The sequence below is a fragment of the Fundulus heteroclitus genome, chromosome 5 (genome assembly GCF_011125445.2).
Source record: "Fundulus heteroclitus isolate FHET01 chromosome 5, MU-UCD_Fhet_4.1, whole genome shotgun sequence".
In the NCBI taxonomy this organism is placed as follows: Eukaryota; Metazoa; Chordata; class Actinopteri; order Cyprinodontiformes; family Fundulidae; genus Fundulus; species Fundulus heteroclitus.
Window position 1 is genome coordinate 25,418,457 of NC_046365.1, and position 13,950 is coordinate 25,432,406.

The 13,950-nt window shown below is 40.2% G+C and overlaps 1 protein-coding gene and 1 long non-coding RNA gene across 3 annotated transcripts; one reads left to right on the forward strand and one right to left on the reverse strand.

Moving 5' to 3' along the window:
- Positions 1 to 2,779: 2,779 nt before the first annotated feature.
- Positions 2,780 to 13,881, forward strand: LOC105918830 (tubulin beta-4B chain). The gene is made up of 5 exons (XM_012853990.3): positions 2,780 to 3,012; positions 11,245 to 11,353; positions 11,447 to 11,557; positions 12,407 to 12,651; positions 12,725 to 13,881. Exons 1-5 carry the CDS (start codon positions 2,956 to 2,958, stop codon positions 13,535 to 13,537), a joined length of 1,335 nt encoding a protein of 444 aa, XP_012709444.1. The 5' UTR covers positions 2,780 to 2,955; the 3' UTR covers positions 13,538 to 13,881.
- LOC118563182 lies at positions 6,711 to 9,839 on the reverse strand. Of its 2 annotated transcripts, XR_004931079.1 has the most exons (3): positions 8,855 to 9,839; positions 8,048 to 8,220; positions 6,711 to 7,883 (listed from the first exon to the last, which is right to left on the reverse strand). It is a non-coding gene; the product is annotated as an uncharacterized LOC118563182 (long non-coding RNA). The 2 variants fall into 2 exon arrangements; XR_004931078.1 differs by having other exon boundaries at positions 6,711 to 8,220.
- Positions 13,882 to 13,950: the final 69 nt, after the last annotated feature.

Here is a 13,950-nt window from a genome sequence, read left to right on the forward strand (position 1 = left end):
ATACAACAATTTTACAGCCAGGGCAAAAACTAACATTCATTTTAACACTAAGGTGGAGGTCTGGAGATGATGTAAGAAGATTAAATTACCGCAAATTATTATTTTTTTACTTGTTACAAGAGCTAAAACAATGACATTACATACATAACCACAAGATGTCCGTTAAAGTTATTTTTGTCGCTGTGTCTTTGTTAAATGATTATCTGTTACCTTCTCCAGCAATAGTTGCAGTTCCATGCAATGATCACAGTCACTTTGCAGGTCAGAAGATGAAACTTTGAGAACCACTGGAGTAACCAGTATTGCACCGTTAGATCTGTTCCACTGCTGCAGATTACAGCTTAATCCAGATTAGTATTGACTGTTTTATAGAATTACATAAACAGAACACTGTTAACACAGGCCAACATCAGTAAAGCTTTTCTAATTTGTTCAAGATCAGCAGTATGACCTTTAGTAACTTTAGTTAAGAATGAGTTAATATAAAGCTGTGAGATCATTCTGTGTTTAGTTGTCATATCAGTGCTGTGTTTTCATTTTAATAGTGACCAAAATGACAGACTTCGAGCCATTTAAGGAGAGCAAAACACCAATTCCCATTAGCTGGTGTTTGTTGCCCTGTTGGCAGTGTTTTAATAGTTTTCAGGCAGTTATTGAACTGTGGGTGTCATGAATTCAGGTCATTCGAGGGAAGGACAGACACCAACAATGCATATCAGCTATGCCCCAAACTGTGGTACAAAACCCACTATTCACACGTTACCTGCCTTAGTGATACTCAGAAGAAATTTTAAAAGAAATGTATTTTGCAATAAAATTTTAATGTTGATCACAAGCTACCCATTTACCAAGCTATCCAAGACTCAAATGAGTTGTTGCCCAAACAAGATGAGTTGTTTGAGCATACTGATCTTTCCTTCCTCTGAAATTTTGCAAGGGAAATGCCGTGAAGAAAGATTGGAGAACTTCATTAAGAATGCAAGTGGACAACAGTGAACCAGGAACACTAATAAAAACTGTGGTGCAATTCCCTCTGAGTTTAATTTATCTCTTGATACAGCAGGTCTTTAAACCAGCATTAAAATTGGTCCGGCTCTATGTTTCAAAGCCATTTTCCAAATTATATGTTCAGTGGCCAAGTTGACCAGTATGACTAGTACGTAACAAGCACACTACGATGTACTTCCATAGGCGGCACAATGGCCCAATTGTTAGCACTGTTGCATTGCAGCAGGCTTGTACCGGATTTGGATCCCAACAGGAACCTTTCCGCATGGGCATGTCATGTTCTCCCCATGCATGTGTGATGGGTACTCCTCTTGCTTGCATCACGCTCCAAAAATATGCCTGTCACGTTAAGTGGCCAACCAAAATCACCCTTCAGTGTTAGAGTCAGTGCTCAAAGCTGTGTCTCTTTGCTCCCTATAATAGACTATCCAGAGACACACGAGGACAAGCAGTCATGCCCTTGCACAATGACTCCTAAGGGCGATTTAGAGAGACGAGTTTTGCTCTCATGCTTGCATAGGGGAGAGTGTGCAAACTCTAAGCAGACAGACACCAAGGCAAGATTCAGATGCAGGGCCTTCGTGCTGCAGGGCAGCAGGCTGATGTGAAGCCCAGCTATGCTTATCTAAGTTCAAAATAAAGCTGTGGAAAGTAGAATGCCTCCTCTGTTGATTTTGTGGCTTTGATAACAGCTACAATTCCTCAGTTTCACAGTTTGTTCTTAGAATAACTTATAGAAATGTATACAAATTTTAAGTACTACATTAATGCATTTGGAGGTAACTGTTTCTAAATTTGTTAATGAAAGTTGATAAGTGTTGGGGTCCTATATATTTTGAATGCTTGCACATGAATATCACTGTCTGTATTTTATTGTACCCAAATATGAACCTGACTTGATAAAATCCATCATTTTATTTCTCGTACCTTGGCTAAACTGATTTTATTTGCATTTAAACGCATCCACAGATGTGCCTCCAGTTAACTCAGATCTTGTGAACTAATCAGTCAGAACCCTGGATGTCTGGAGCTTGACACCTGTGTTTTAAGGGGGTAATAAAATGCTCTAAAATGTTCTCTCTCGTTTTTCTGGCTTTAAGCACATAGAAATGATTCTGAGACTCCCGGATGATCTATAGGCCTAACAGGAAAATGTCACTCTGATTTAATGTAAGATTGTGAGATAAATAGTATACATTGGATGTAAATACCTGCTTGCAGCTACATGCTTGCTTGGCAAAGCGTTTACTTTTTCAGCGACGTTTGAATGTGCCTGTTGAAAACTGCATGCCTTTCCCACACGATCATCCCAACTTCCTCCTGTTGTCAAACATCCTGTCTCCAAGGGCAACAACTCAAACAGAAATAACAACCTTCACACGGGATAATGAAGAGCAGCAGCATCTTCACAGCCAAAGCTAACACCGAGAAGCACTGACGATACTCTGAGCACGTTATGCGCGTGTGTGCTCGGAGTGGTGCGAGAAGGCCCTTGTAAATCAACAAGAGCAGACATATTGCGGATTCTTCCACTGAAAGGTCATGCTCAAGCTCTAAAGAGGAAAGCTTTAATCTAGGAATTATGCAGCATAACACCATTGTTTTTTTTTTTTTTGTTTGTTTGTTTTGTTTTTTTTAACACGTTATTCCGAAGATTAGTCTCTCTGCTTTGCTGCTCTCTTCCAGCCGGCCGGTTTGGACAGGTCACTCGTACCGGCTGTGCTCCATTCCCGTTGCCATGGAGATGACGTAATTCTGCAGCACAGCGCAGCCGTGGTTGGATGGGGAGGGCGAAGACAAGGGAGCTTAAAACCCAGTTACAAACCCCTCCGCCATTCAGCCTGTCTGACCGCCTACTCAACAGAGCCGCTAAGCAAACCTTTGAGCCGGTTTTCTTCTCCCCAGCCCCGCAGTCAGCTTACTCCTCACAACCGCAGCAGCGACAACATGCGCGAAATTGTGCATCTTCAGGCCGGGCAGTGCGGGAACCAGATTGGAGCGAAGGTAAGCAGAGAGACGGAGCCTGCCGGCCGTGGGTGTTTTTATCTACCTCTTCATTTTTTTTTATTTTTTTTTTATTTTTTTTTTTACTTATGTAACTAAATGCAAGTAGGCTGCTGCTGATCGTGACGTGACGGCCGGCGAGAGACCACGCCGTCCTCCGATAAGGCTAAGTAGGTCAAACACTGTGGGCAGGAAAGTGACGCGTTTCACAGAGCCGAGAAAACAGTGCGTACAAAAGCATCCCTCAGGATGGGCGGTGGCAATCCGAGACATCCCCGCTGCTGTCACATGAAGTCCGCAGAATAGACGACTGTTGTACTCGACTGCAGCCGCACATCATGCGGAGGACGTGCTCGTGGGATTGGATTAGTGTTCATTTTCAAATAAAATTAAGGTAAAAATGAATGTGCGTAGGTGTGTGTGGTCGTGCGCACGCGTTCCAGACGGAGGGAGGGGTGTGGCTCAGACACCGAATGCACTGGAAAGACTCGAATCACAGATTCGTTCTCAATTAACTCGTACCATTTTTTTTAAATCAAATGTTGGTCATCGTCACTTTTATTTACCCAACAGTTACTAAATGAGATGTTTTAATTAGAGACGGGCTTACATAGCCTATAAGCAACATTTTCAAGCACATTTTTAAGAGTTGTATGGCAAAAACCAACGATTATATCTGAAGGAACTTTCAAACGATACGAAGATCATGGATGTAGTAGGGTGAAAAATTGGAAGTCTTTATTTCTTGGGGAAAACTGGGTCAGAAATGGAACTTGGTCTCTCTCTTAATACAAGCTTATTAGCTCTGAAGACTACACAAATCCCTTTTTTGTCTTGTAATGCTCAAAAACGTTTTTTTTTCAACATTGCCACATTTTTAAAACAATATATTAACAGTATAAAATGTCTTTGACCTGACACTCCTCCACAGTCGAAACAAAAGATCAAACTAAACACATATTATTCGTCCACACAGACATTCATAGCTGCATTATCTCAACACAGTGAAGCCATTGCTTTGAGGATTACCAAGAATACCTTGCTACCCATACTGCTGGTCCTGACCAAACTGCAAATGGTGCTGGTTTTTCCATTTTGCAGGATTTATAATGTCCCTATGAACCTTTTTTTAACTGTAACACCTGGACCAAAAAAAAGGCAATGCTGTTCTCATGTCCCACCTGTAATGCCTTTTACTTGCCCCACTATTTGAGAACCACTGGATGATACAAAAAACAATATTTTAAGGATGTTTAGTCTTTGGTTAGAATCAATTGGTTAGAATATATTTAGCTCATTGGACTTATAATTGTCTTTTTTTTAAGGCCTGAACACATCTGTAAATGTGAGCTGCCAAAACTACGTTCAGTTTGTACTCAAACTGAGTTGAACCGCAGCCTTCACTCAGCTATACAGTATTCTCTGAAACCCCCTATAGGGAGATAATGTGTAGGTTTGTACTCTACTCTGAAAATAAGAAGTAAAAAGCTGAAAAAAAAAAGGTGGGCTGCATCGGAAAAGGTCTAATTGCTAAGGACTCTTTAGCTAAAGCGGAAGTGCATCAGCGTTTGCCATAAGTGGTGTCCGAACAGTGCGATCACTGAGGAAGGAGATAGGAAAAGGAGCCTATCATAGTTCTTTTAGCATAGGGAGTTCCGTTGTCCCTTACTGGAACTAAGGAGCTAAAATAAATCCCACAATCCCTTGTGTGACATGACATATAAGCACAGCGCATGTCACAGAAATTGCCGAAAATGTCCATAGAGAAGAGAGCACACACTTTATAGTTCTTTTCAGGATGGCTGTAGGCCCAGATTTGACTAGAAACATCCATGTGCATTTCCGTGATGTCATGACACGAGTTAAAGGCTTTCCAAAATTGGCACAGCAGTGCCAAACTCCTTTCCTACCCATGACAGAGTTCTTACTGTTGACCTCATGAAAGGTCAAGGAGCAGGAGCTAGGACTTATAATTAGAATGTTTCGGATACAGTCCCGGAAATCAATGCAGTTTTGTGTCCTTGTTGTCCAAGAGAGAGTCCATCCTCATAAGGGGAAAAATGTAAAACTCTTGGAAAATTAGCCCCTTTTCCACAAAAGTCTTGGAATTTAAAGCGAAACTAAGTAATTTTTTGAGTGGTGCTCCCCTTACAGGACCTTTTTAAAATGGCTTTGTTGCTTATAATGAGCAGTCTTGGTAACGGTGTTGCTGCCGCGAGAACGAGAACAGAGATGAAAGTGTGCCTCCAGGGCCTCGTTTCAGAAAGAATGGCCAATCTACCCTGAGTAGAAAGCTGTTACTGCGTAGTTCTATTTCATGCTGCCATACTCAGTGTTTTCAGTTTCTCTTTGTCCTGTCAATCCTGAGTTAAGCAGGAGCATGAACATAGCCCTCATCAATTGAACCTAGCAACATCAGGAGATAAGAAGCCTGGAAGTGCGCATTTCCTACCAGTTGAATTAGACATGTTTAATGAAGGCATATGAAGAACATTAAACCATAATTAACAATTTTATGAAAATACAGTTTAGTCAGGTAAGTTTCAGTTATAAGTTCTAATGTTAAACCATTCTCAACTAAAGCATGAATTGGCTATAATCAACAATTGCAACTAATGATGAGATGTTATGAGTTATTGAAATAACTGATATGTTTTGGGGTTTTTGTGCCACCAGAATCTGGCGCCACCCATCCTTCTAAAATTGAATTGACACTGATTTTCTTGTTGTTGTATAATTTGTGCCAACCTCACTTTATATTAGTAATATAGTAATAATAGTAGTGATAGTAATATCATCTTTATTGTCAATGAAACTTACTTTGAAACATACATTACAACAAAATTTGTTCTCTGCTTTTAACCCATTACCCTAGGGGAGCAGTGGGCTGCCACTGTAGGGCGCCCGGGGAGCAATCTGGGGTTAAGGGTCTTGCTCAGGGACCCAGAGTGCAGGTGCTGGGGATCGAACCGGGTACTTGCATCCTTCTCTGAGTGCAAGCGCACTGCTCTAACCACTAGCCCACCACTCGCCCAAATATATAAATCTATAAATAGCCCATATTAATCATATAGGCTATTTATATTTTAAGTTCAAGTAAAGGTGGTGTTATTTAAGTGAAGAAATATGCTGTAGCCCCAATGGTGTTGGGAGAAAATTGAGTGGAAACTAAAATATATCAATGGACAATTAGAGCTGGAAGTCTCAAAATTTCATAGAATAAATGGATTTCATTCTTAGTTCTTTTATTAATCTTGTGGGTCTCTTGACTATGGAACACCTTTAATCTCAACTATAACTTAGTGCAACAGTAACATTAAAGAGTGACATAGAGTTGCCTCTGAAAGATTTTCTGCATCACCTACACAGCAAATCCAACATGCTCAAATCAACACTGTCAGATTTGATTTTAACACTCTTGAAGTGTCTATATGGGTCCACACCAGAGAGAGTTAATTTGACTCTTTTTGGAGAGTTGGTACAGTAACTCTTATTTAGTGTTAAATAATAAATCTTTCTGGAGTTGATAATTTAACACTCAATTACACCAACTAGGTGTTAGAATTGGAATATTAACACTCTCATGGAGTGTTTTCCTAACTACTTAAGAGTTATTCTGTAATACCCAATGCTGAAAATCTTAGTTTTCTGAACATATAAAAATCCCTTGAGAAAAATAAATAAATAAAGAAGCGATGTTAGTTTTTCTCAGCAAATATTTATTTCAAAAGTGCACCACAATTAGAAAATATTTTTCAAAACATGTAGCAATGTGGAACAATATACATGTTCTCACTTTTATTAGAATATTGCCTATCAAAAGGTCTGACATAGGTGAGCTTGCCGATGCAAATAATAACATGCTCATTATTTTTTTTCTTCAATACGGTATGTTCATCAAAGTACAAAGTGTTGGCAGTACAGCTTATTATGAATGCCTGCTGTTCATGTATTATAATATGGCAAGTTGTATTAAACACAGGTAGATCATTGAACATTGCAGTACATAAATACAGTCCAAACCTGGTATTCAGTGCCATAATTTCGTACCCAGTTTGTAGTTAAAATATTTCAGCATGAATCCAGATTTAAGGTGTTAGAAAGTAGATCTCCACCTTCCAGGCCATTGGCTGCTCTTGATTTTAAAGGACCATATTCAAATCTTTTGAAACAATAGTTTTGTGTAAAAACTAAAAACTGCAAAGAGCCTCATCATATGACAGGCTGAAGACAAAGTGTGCTTTGAATAGCCCATCAAAAGCAGCCACTGATGTTGGAGCATCACAGGGGATAGCTCTCTGATCCACAACAATGAAAAACCTCTGAATGTTCTTGCAGAGAAGGAATGGTTGTCTGGTGTCCACTTGCTTCAGGAAAGTAGTAAGGCTGACTCCTTCCTGAAATTTAAATGGCATATATCAGTCAAAAGTAAAATATTCTTTAAAACAGTTAGCTTGACATATGATGACTATGACTATATTCCATCCATCCATCCTCTTCCGCTTATTTGGGTTCAGCTCATAATGTGAGGACTACATTCCTTTTAAAAGACCTTACAGATTTTGTCTCTCCTGTTTTATAATTATAAATACAGCAATATTTAATGTAAAACACACCAAAGGTGACTGTATTAATGCCATCCTACATGTTTATATCTCATGGCATTTAATTTTTACAAACTAGTGTTGAATAAAGAAAAAAACAAAAATCATTAGTTCCAATAAGTGTTAAGGGTGCATACCTTGACAAACCTTAGGAGATGATTGGCTGCCTGTGCAGAGCTAATCTTTGCTGGGTTTTTTTGTGGCCTCTAGGTGTGGGGGGCAGCAGATGCAGCAACAGCAGAAGAGCTGCAATGTCACTATCCCAGCCTTAAAGACAAAAAAGCACATTGGAGACAAAATTCAGTTAAACAGATACAACTTTTTAAAGCTTATTCAAAAACCAAATATGCATAAATCACTTAAGATATATTTGCTTGCAGTTTACAGTACAGCAAGAGAAAAAGTGAAGAGAAAACACTGGCCAAATTTACCAAAGACAGATGGATGTTCCGGGTCAACAGAAGCTTGTAACTCGTCAACCCAGGGTCTTGATGAAAGACTTTGGCTTTCTGTGAACACTTTTTTGCTTGAAATATGAAAGCCACTTCGTGAGAAATCTTCCAGAAACTTCATCCCCAAACATCATCGAGAAATCCTGATCAATCTTTTAAAAAGAAAAAACAGAAACCAAATGGTGCTTACTAACATGTTATTTGCACTATTTATGCAATATATGGAAGCATTTTGTTCTTTTTGGATATGAAGGGCTTTTTTGAGAACCTAAACCCTGTGCCCAAAGAATACAGTCATTATTACAGTAACAAATTAAAAATATCTCCAATTTCCACTTCAATACTTTGCTTTGTAGCAAAATTCTGAAGAGAACTAAATTTAAACTAAAACTTATTTTCATGCACTGCAGAGAAGGTTCATTTCTCCATTTAAACCACCGTTTGCTGCATTGATTTTCACTGCAGACCAATTTTCACTGCATTGGTCATAAGATAGCTGGGGATTCACGTAGCACCATGCGTTCAACATTTCCCTAATCATTCTTTCAGCTGTATCGATGTTGATGAGTTTAGCCAACAAATACATAAAATATTCATCTAAAAACCTTTTTTCAACACTATAGTTACAAAGATTGCAAGTTAGCTAAACATAATTAGGATATCACCGAAGCAATGTAGCTAATGCAATGTAGCAAATGTCTATCATAGGCTTTCTCTCGACTGAAAAAACGGAATAGAGTTAGAAAGCAAATAAAATATTTAAACCATCTGAGAGAAATTACTTACCAGGCTGGGTAAACGGGTCTTTATAACAGCAAAATGGAGAGTAAAGTTTTCCTCAGCTTCGTTCGGTTCCTGTAGCATTGGAGGCGGAGTCTGTGAATGTACTCTTTGGGTGTCAAATCCACTATAGGAGTTCAGAGTTGATAAACAAAGAGTTGTTTTTTTCCATTTTAACACCCCCAGATTTGTTATGCAACATTATTTTTTAACACTCAATTTTAACTACTAAAATTTGACACCTCAGAGTTAAATTTGTATAATATAACTCTATTAAGAGCTAAATTAACACTGCCTTTGAGCAAAGTCTACTAACACCACATTATTTAACACTTTTGAATTTGCTGTGTACGATATCAAAAAGCTGCCGTTTTGCATAACAACAAAGAGTAGCACAAAGAAATTGTACAGAACTGAGAGCGTCCTCTCATTGTGCTTGAAAAGCGATGTGCGGGCTGAGAATATTGAGAGAAATCAATGACGGCGGTGAAAACGGTAACGCTTAAACGTTTTTTTTTTTTTGTTGTTTTTTTTTAAAAACCTGGACAATTTGTGTGCTTTTTGTTTCCAATGCTCTGACAGGCCATGGGGAATTAATTTAAATCTGCGTAATGATGTATGGAGAAGAAAACTGCACTACACCATCAGTCCAGCGGGTGGCAGTAATAAACTAAAGGCATCACCAGCTGTTCCCGTCTTTATCTCAGCTTAACTTCTGTAGCCTAGCTACCATGTCAGTGTGAAGCCATGAAAATAAAGCACAAACATTTATTCAATGCCTTAAGAAACTCCAATGGTTTTACCATCATGGCAGGCATGTGTTAAAGATGAGCGAATTACTCAATTCCAAATTTACGCTCCTGCTCTCCAGTAAGATTACTCAAATTGTCAGATTTTGAAGTAATAGTAAGAAGTAGTAATATCGTCTTTATTGTCATTGAAACATACATTACAACAAAATTTGTTTTCTGCTTTTAACCCATCCCCTTGGGGAGCAGTGGGCTGCCATGTGCGGCGCCCAGGGAGCAATCAGGGATTAAGGGTCTTGCTCAGGGACCCAGAGTGCAAGCGCTCCAACCACTAGGCCAACACTCCCCATTAATGCTCCCCAGCTCCCCATTGAAAGTCCCCAGCTCCCCATTGAATCTTAAAGCAGCACTGTGTAAGGTTTGACCCAAGTATTAGCTTAATTTAAGATGTGTTCAATCATTTTTCAGATCAATATACAGCACTTGGTGCTAGGGCTGGACGATAATTCAATAACAATATATATCGATCGATAGACGTGTGGCGCGATAGGAAAAAATAGGGTCGATAAAACTTCGATAGAGACAGTTTTCCTTCCTTCCTTTCAGCCTATCATATTAGTTGATGCTACACTCACTACTTCCTCTCGACCAATCGTAATCGCTGACCCAGGCACGCCGTCACAAAGCGCCGCCCTCTCAAACCACAACACAGAGCACGTGAATATGTTGCAGCAAGTAGCGGCGGAGGAAACGGTCCAAAAACGGGGTTTTACTAGTTCGCCAGTCTGACAGAAATAAACCACAGTGGTGAATTGCAGCCAAACTGCATGATTGCTCTCAGACGTTAAGAATAAAATTGAAATTTAAAGCTAGTAATATATGAGGTACGGTTTTCAGCAAATATTTAAGTAATTTTCCTAATATGCAAGTCCTTGAAAACAGCATCTTACAGACTTGTTCATATTTTTTTGAGCGGGAAGTCCGCACTTGTCCGGGGGACTCCAACCGGTCGTAGTCCTTTTTTTTTCTTTGAAACTTACCATCAACCTTATTTTTTTCTATAAATGTGTTTGTGCTCTGTAAAGTTTTGCATGAAATTCCTAAAAATTTTAAATGTATAAATCGGAAAGGAAGAAAGGCAGTATTGCAATGACCTACATACAGGTCAAAGGTCTCTTCAAGATGATCACAAAACCTGAAGGACAAAAGAATGGGATATAAATAATGCTGCTCATTTCAGTGTAACTTGTGCTCAGCCCTTAAACAAAATAATCTGTCTATTTTAGAGACTATTTAGTTGTCTTAAAAATAATAATTCCACTTGTCTCCAGGTAAGTCAGGCACAGTTTTATCTAACTCAATGTTTAACAAACTCCTGAATATGTTCATTGTTAGTTTATTTATGTTGTCAACATGGATTCTTGAACAAGTGGATAAAAAGCTGTTTTTATGGGTTAGTGGATCAATATATTAATACTAATACACCTATCAATATATTGAAGCAGCTGTACACTCACTGATGTATCATAGATACTTTCATTTGGCCGGGTGGGATGTACATTAATTTATTGCACATGCATTTCTTTAAGAATATTTTATTAACGTTTTTTTCTCGTTGTATGTAACCTCTCGCCGATCTGTCTGAAGTTCTGGGAGGTGATCAGTGATGAGCACGGTATTGATCCGACAGGAACCTACCATGGGGACAGCGATCTGCAGCTGGATAGGATCAATGTCTACTATAATGAAGCGTCAGGTTTGACTTGTCTCTGTTTTAAACATTCTAGTAAGAAACGTAATTTTTTTCCCCCTCAAAAAAAAATAAATAAATCACGTTTATTTGTTCCAGGTGGAAAATACGTACCAAGGGCCATCTTAGTGGATCTGGAGCCAGGCACTATGGACTCTGTCCGCTCTGGCCCTTTCGGACAGATCTTCAGGCCAGACAACTTTGTCTTTGGTACATGATTAGAAACAAGCATGTATAATTTACCACACTGTAGTAAAAAATATGTTTTTTTTATTTTTAAAGTTAATACAAGGATTTAATCTCTAAATCCTTATATTAAATTTATGTTTTCAAATCTGCTTTAACAGATGAAATCAGAACAATTTGTCATTTGTTTGCATAAAAAAGAATAGGGTGTACACAATCACAAAGTGTGTGTGTGTGTATGTATGCATGATATGAAAGCAGTATTAATGCTTGTCTAAATCTAACCTGGTCCTGTAGCATAATATTTTTTAAATACCTTTTTATTCTTTTCACAAAATACATTCTTTAACCTCTGTCCCATTTTGAGTTAAACTGAATTTTGACTCAAATATTCCAGAGTTTGGACCTTTAGCTTGTCAAATGCAGTAAAATTCATTTGAGTGCTACTAAGTTACTAATGAAATACTATGGCATAATCAGGCACTTAGGACAATTTACAAGATGGAGGCTTACTCTACAACTGTTGCCTGTCTTTATTAGCAGACTTTCTCAACATAGTAAGACCAACTAAGGAACTACTTTATATGATCAAGGAAAAAGAGTCTCAAACATAGATACTGGATACCAAACTGAGAGCAGTCCCCCTCACATCCATGGCTAATAATAATATGGTAGACTTGCTTTGCTAGATGAAGTAAGACAAAGATGCCAATTGTATAGTGCATTGTGAAAAAGGCAACTACTTGTCAAAAGGAATATTGTGCTATTATAATGTTGCAGGATGTTGTTCCTCAAGAGCTTGTTATACCCCTATCGCAAAGTGTGAAATCAAAGCAGCAGTTCAGCATCCTAAAACTAATCCTGCCATTACAGGCCAGAGTGGAGCTGGTAACAACTGGGCAAAGGGCCACTACACAGAGGGGGCCGAATTGGTGGACTCCGTCATGGATGTTGTGAGGAAGGAGGCTGAGAGCTGCGACTGCCTCCAGGGCTTTCAGCTCACACATTCCCTTGGTGGTGGGACCGGCTCCGGCATGGGAACCCTGCTCATCAGCAAGATCCGTGAGGAGTACCCCGATCGTATCATGAACACCTTCAGTGTGGTGCCTTCTCCCAAGGTACGACAATCTAGTCACTTTTCTTCTTGGTATATTTTAGTTTTTACCCTGAACTTGAGTACTGTTTGCGCAGGTGTCTGACACTGTGGTGGAGCCCTACAATGCCACCCTCTCCGTGCACCAGCTGGTTGAGAACACTGACGAGACCTACTGCATTGACAACGAGGCCCTATATGACATCTGCTTCCGTACCCTCAAACTCACCACGCCCACTTACGGAGACCTCAACCATCTGGTCTCGGCCACCATGAGTGGGGTGACGACCTGCCTGCGGTTCCCCGGCCAGCTCAACGCCGACCTCCGCAAACTTGCCGTCAACATGGTCCCCTTCCCCCGTCTGCACTTTTTCATGCCAGGCTTCGCGCCGCTCACCAGCAGGGGCAGCCAGCAGTACAGAGCTCTCTCTGTGCCCGAACTCACACAGCAGATGTTCGATGCCAAGAACATGATGGCGGCTTGCGACCCGCGCCACGGCCGCTACCTGACCGTGGCCGCCGTCTTCCGAGGCCGCATGTCCATGAAGGAGGTGGACGAGCAGATGCTGAATGTGCAGAACAAAAACAGCAGCTACTTTGTGGAGTGGATCCCCAACAACGTCAAGACAGCCGTTTGCGACATCCCGCCCCGCGGGCTCAAAATGGCCGCCACCTTCATAGGCAACAGCACGGCCATCCAGGAGCTGTTCAAGCGCATCTCCGAGCAGTTCACTGCCATGTTCCGCCGCAAGGCCTTCCTCCACTGGTACACCGGAGAGGGCATGGATGAGATGGAGTTCACCGAGGCGGAGAGCAACATGAACGACTTGGTGTCCGAGTACCAGCAGTACCAGGATGCCACAGCCGAGGAGGGAGAGTTCGAGGAGGAAGGAGAGGAGGAAGTTGCCTGAGGCAAAATTCGCTCATCATTTCTTATCGGCACTCATCCATCCGTTTATCCAAATCCTACTCTGCTCTTTGCTTATTTCTAGTTAGTACTTTCCTTCATGCGTTGTCCTTTCCTTTCTCTCATTCATGTCATCTCTTCCGTTTGTCGTCTTTCTTCTTCTGTCAGAGTAGGATTCACACACTAAAGACATAGTTGACCCTTGTAGACGTAACAAAGACCTGTGTGCGAGCGGTCTTTTGTCTATAGCTTTTTGTTCATTTTTCATCATCATATTCTTTCATACTGGGCCCAGTTTGAAAACGTGTCCGATATAGCGTTGGTTGAAATAAATATATTGTAAAAGAAGGCTCTCTGTCTATGTGTGATCACTTTTATAGCTTAAAGTTACAGTTTGTGGATTTTTCTGTTTTTTGA

Coding starts and splice junctions, on each gene's coding strand:
- LOC105918830 (XM_012853990.3), top strand. CDS start 2,956: ATGCGCGAAATTGTGCATCTTCAGGCCGGGCAGTGCGGGAACCAGATT. Junction 11,354..11,446: donor CTACTATAATGAAGCGTCAG/GTTTGACTTGTC, acceptor TATTTGTTCCAG/GTGGAAAATACGTACCAAGG. Junction 12,652..12,724: donor GTGTGGTGCCTTCTCCCAAG/GTACGACAATCT, acceptor CTGTTTGCGCAG/GTGTCTGACACTGTGGTGGA.